General features: G+C 56.3%; 1 protein-coding gene across 1 annotated transcript; it reads left to right on the plus strand.

Annotated features, from left to right (window-relative positions):
- The first annotated feature begins 467 nt into the window (after positions 1–467).
- On the plus strand, positions 468–4,736 carry CT47C1 (cancer/testis antigen family 47 member C1). The gene is made up of 3 exons (XM_049644235.1): positions 468–2,300; positions 3,198–3,340; positions 4,399–4,736. Exons 1-2 carry the CDS (start codon positions 752–754, stop codon positions 3,296–3,298), a joined length of 1,650 nt encoding a protein of 549 aa, XP_049500192.1. The 5' UTR covers positions 468–751; the 3' UTR covers positions 3,299–3,340; positions 4,399–4,736.
- The last annotated feature ends 213 nt before the right edge of the window (positions 4,737–4,949 follow it).

Genomic DNA, 4,949 nt, shown 5'->3' on the forward strand with positions numbered 1-4,949 from the left:
GTCATGACCTCAACTGTGATCAAGAGTCACCTGCTTAACCCACTGAGCCACCCGCTTAACCCACTGAGCCACCCAGGCACCCCAGTTACTATTATATTTTTAATTTCAACAATCAAATATTTGTGGAAATGTGTTTTTTGTCTTGTTATGTAAGTACCTACATAATGGTCCCGATTTCACCCGTGAGCTTCCCCAAACCCAAATGTTTCCTCTCTGCCTCTTACAGGAGTTTCCCCAACCTAGGTGGTCCACATTGGACCACTATAGTTTTTCAGACAATGGTAAAACTTAAAGGACAAGAGTTGCGCGGACCCGAAAGTAATGGCAAGACCCTAAGGCCTCAAAGAACAAACAGGGAGGTAAAGTGGGAGCAACCCCTAGGGGCCTCGGTCATTCATTGGACGCCGAGCACGTCACTCTTTGCGTCTGGACAAATGAGGGTGGAGCTCAAGAGGAGGGCACGTGGCCCATTGTTGACGCCTCCGGCCCCGCCCACCGTCCTGCGGCCGGTGGCCTCACCCGCCGCGGCCAGCGTCGCCCGAGGGGAGGCCTGGGTGGGCCGCTCCCCACGACCGCCCCCTGCCCTTCCCGTCCGGGGCCTCCTCGGGCACTGCCACCGACTGCTGTCCCCCTCGGCGGCCACCTCACGCCAGGCCCCGTTGCCCTCGGCCTCCCGTCGGCGGCAGCGGGCAGCCTCTGGCGTCGCCGCAGCCCCGTCTGTCGCCTCCCCGGTGAGGTACTCCCTGGTGCCATGTCCGCCTCCGGAGATGGAGGCCAGGCCCCGGGTGGCCAGGAGAGCCCCATGGATGAGGCGGAGGCCCCGGCGGCCGGAGGGGCCAACGAGGTGGCCGGCGGCGAGGCGGGGGCCGGCAGTGATGGAGTAGCCAGGGGCGATGGGGTGGCCGCTGGAGACGGAGTGGCTGGTGGCGATGGGATGGCCGGAGACGAAGCGGTCGGTGGCGACGGAGAGGCAGTGGCCGGAGATGGAGACCGGGAGGCCGGAGACGAGGACAGAGTGGCCGGCGGAGATCGGGTGGGCGGAGGTGGAGTGGCCGGCGGAGAATGGGTGGCCGGAGATGGAGACTGGGAGGCCGGAGACGAAGACAGAGTGGCCGGCGGGGATTGGGTGGGTGGGGGTGGAGTGGCTGGAGGAGACTGGGCGGCCGGAGGTGGAGACGGAGCGGCCGGCGGAAACTGGGGGGCCGGAGATGGAGAGGCCGGCGGAGACGGGGAGGCCGGAAACGAAGTGGCCGGCGGAGACTGGGTGGTCGGAGCAGGAGTGGCCGGTGGAGACGAGGTGGCCAGAGGTGGAGACAGAGGGGCCGGAGGCGGAGGCGGAGACGGAGACGGAGGGGCCGGAGGCGGAGACGTGGTGGCCATGGGCAACAGAGTGGCCGGAGGCGGAGTGGCCGGAGGCGGAGACGGAGTGGCTGGAGACGGAGTGGCCGGCGGTGGAGACCTGATGGCCATGGGCGACAGAGCGGCCGGCGGCGGAGACGGAGCGGCCGGCGGTGGAGACGGAGCGGCCGATGGAGGAGACGGAGCGGCCGATGGCGGAGACCGAGTGGCTGGAAACAGAGTGGCCGGTGGTGGAGACGGAGCGGCCGATGGAGGAGACGGAGCAGCCGGTGGCGGAGACAGAGCGGCCGATGGCGGAGACGGAGTGGCTGGAGACGGAGTGGCCGGTGGTGGAGACATGATGGCCATGGGCAACAGAGTGGCCGGCGGTGGAGACGGAGCGGCCGATAGAGCAGACGGAGCGGCTGGCGGCGGAGACGGAGCGGCCGATGGCGGAGACGGAGCGGCCGGCGGTGGAGACAGAGCGGCCAGTGGCGGAGACGGAGCGGCCGATGGCGGAGACGGAGCGGCCGGGGACTCCGGGCCCCACCCTGCTGAGGCTGCCTTTTTGGCTGCGCCTGCGGAAGGCCTCAGGGAGGAGGCGGTGGGCCCCGAGGGCGGGAACGCCTTCGAGGCGGGCGAGGACTCGGACTTCGGGCCCGCAGACGAGGACGGGGCGGAAGAGCCGGAGGCCGCCGGGGACGTAATTGTGGACGCCCACCATTTCCCAATGGTGGGCTTCCGCTTTACGTTCCTGGACCTGGTGCATTCGCTGCTACACCTCGTCCACTACAACAACCACGTCCTCGTGCGGCCCCGGCCTCTGCAGCTCAACGTTCCCCCTGCGCCCCCAGCGGCGACCGCGGCCCACGAGTCCCAGGGCTCATCGTCGTCGTCAGAGGAGGAGGCTACCTGGGAGACCGCGGAGGAGCCTGACGAGGAGGAGCCGGCAGCCACAGAGGGTGAGGGGGACCCTCGCGTCCCAGGGGCCGGGGCTGTGGGCGGTTGCGGGCGCCCGGGCACAGAAGCCGAGGTTGGGGGCGCCCCCAGACTGAAGGCCGAGGGCCCGGGTGGGAGCCCCGTGCCGTAGCTACCAGTGGCTTTGAGAAGGAAACGTGCCGCCTTCTGGCAGCCGCGGCTAAGACAGCCGAAGGCCGCGGGGTAGGTGGAGGTCTGCACGGGGTAGGTGCAGGTGCAGGAGGGTGGGAGGATGTGCAGGAGGGCGGGCGGGGCTGTGCAGGTCAGCGCAGATGGGGGTGCAGGGGGCGGGAGGGGTCTGCAGTTCAGCGGTGTACAAGGGGTGGGAGGGGTGCGCAAGAGGGCGAGACGGGGGTGCAGCCAGAAGGAATAGAGCGAGCCAGGGGCACACCTCATTTTTGTCCACGGCTGTTAAAAATGCCAAGTTTTAGAACGTTCATCCCCAATCGTTATGAACTGACGTGGGAGCACTTGGGAAAACTGAAATATTCAGGCATTGAGGGACTAATGAGCTTCATGGGAGAATTTGGAGTTGAGGCAAAACATGGTTGCAAGAAATCTCTGACAAGAACACACACAATGCAGCAGACACTTGATGATTCTGATCCCTTCTTCTCCGGAGGGCCAGTTAGAATAGCAGCGCAGGGTGGCAGCTTGACTGGAAAGAAAGAATGTCACTGTGAAAGTGACCAAGCAGCAGAAGGGTGAGGGCCATGGAAGGGCTGTATCAACCAGGAGGAAGGGCCCCAGCTCTTCTCTTCGTTCCTTCTATCCTCCCGCTTCTCCTGCGGGTACTCTACTAGACGTCACTCTTCCTTATGCATCACGGTATTTCTTCCTGTGAATGTCTGCTCCAAAGTCTGTATTATTCTTCACCAAAGGAACAACAAACTATCAGCAGGAAAACTCTGATAAGGAGGCGCAAGTCTCGGAGAGCGGGGAAGAAGAGACGTTTGACAGACAACAAGAAGGATCTCACTGAAAAGCATTTGGACCCACCACAGAACAGGCCCAAAAAATCCAGGTATCCGTATAGCTCCACCTATCACCCAACCATTCCTGACATTTACCTGTTACTGACCGGGTTGTTGTTTTTTTTTCTCTTAATTCTCCCAATAAATTAATAAGTTTGTTTAAAATGAATTCAGACGTTCCGTTCTACCTACTTAGAATGTTAACACAACACTCAGGTACCTAGTAATAGAAATCACAGTATATTTTGAAATCTATTTCATGGCTCCCCATTCGTTCTTGTGAGCTCTTTTGTCCTCTACCTATAAGACTACTAACAAATGGTAAACGTATCAGTAACTGAGACCAGTCTTTGTTTAGAAAACAGCCGAAGCAGCAGCTAAAGTGGCTGGGCTGTTTCCTACTTGGGCATTCATTACTTGGCCATGGAAATGTACCCCCTTGTACTAACTAGGAGACTATACCCTTTCGAATGTGATTACATGCAAATGGCAAAAAGTTCAGAATTTCAAGTAGCACTGCATTTAATGATTAATACCTAAGTATTCGGGTGTGGACTTTTGTATTTTATGTGACAGTCCAAAGAAACTTAGTCATAGTATGGCTATTACTTATCACTGAATTGGTAATTAAGTCTTGAAGTATATCTTGTCTTTGAATGTATCTAAATGATTAACATTTGATTTTTTTTTTCTTTTTTGCGTTTTCAAAGCTGTGTATTTTACAATAACAGCCCGTTTCTCGTATGGTAGATACGGAGAATCAAGGGTCTGGGAGGGTAAGGGAGTATCGTTTGTGGAATGAGCATAGGCTTTTAAGGTGAAGTGATTTTCTTAAATCCCAGAATCCTCTCGAGGGAAAGAAAAAAGCATTGATGGTATTAGGCAAGAGGGAGGCCAGGTTGGTGGGAGCACGTGATCGAAGCCATGGGCCGCACGAGCACCCCAGGCACAAGGGTGCAGGTTACAAGAGGAAACTGTGTTCTCTCCTCGTTGAGAAATAGCCCACGGACGTAGCAGGTATATATAGGGCTGTTTTCATAGGTTTGGAAAGTCACCGTTGGTGGTTACGGCTCTATGATTGCTAATTTTCTCTCATTTCATCCTGCAGCTGGGAGGAACAAAACGAGATGAAGAAAGAAGAAAGAATCTGTCCACTGTTTCCGGTTTCTCATTTTTTAGAAGCGCATGGGAATTTTATTAACACTGACGTCATTCCAAACCGCATCCCCCAAAGAGCGATATCCCATGAAATCTGCCTTTTCTGTTACACTTGACAGATACGTTTGACAGCATGTGTTCTCATCAAAAATAAGTTTGTTTTAAAGTAATAAACTGGAAGGAAGGCAGATTTTATTTAGATAAATCATTTTAACTCCAATCTCTCTTTTATTTTACCTCTTTGTTTTGACGCACCATGCCTTCATTAAAAGGTATCACTGCCTACCATTTGACGAGCCTGTTTTAAATTATTTTATTACGGCCCCAAATAAATTAAAATGTCAAGGTGAAAACAACTTTTGTAAAGAGGGAGATGGAGGTCAGGTCTTTAGAGCTACGTGGCTCACTGTGTCAGGAACTAGCCGCATGTGGCTACTGAAACACGCCCGGTCTCATTTGAGACGCGCTGTTAGGCATAAAAAGGACGTACCTCACTGATAA

The sequence above is a fragment of the Panthera uncia genome, chromosome X, assembly GCF_023721935.1.
Source record: "Panthera uncia isolate 11264 chromosome X, Puncia_PCG_1.0, whole genome shotgun sequence".
In the NCBI taxonomy this organism is placed as follows: Eukaryota; Metazoa; Chordata; class Mammalia; order Carnivora; family Felidae; genus Panthera; species Panthera uncia.

Bases quoted from the DNA above. Each gene is read 5' to 3' on its own strand.
- CT47C1 (XM_049644235.1), top strand. From the start codon at position 752: ATGTCCGCCTCCGGAGATGGAGGCCAGGCCCCGGGTGGCCAGGAGAGC. The intron at 2,301-3,197 runs GTGAGGGGGACC...TCTTCACCAAAG, and splicing joins GGAGCCGGCAGCCACAGAGG to GAACAACAAACTATCAGCAG.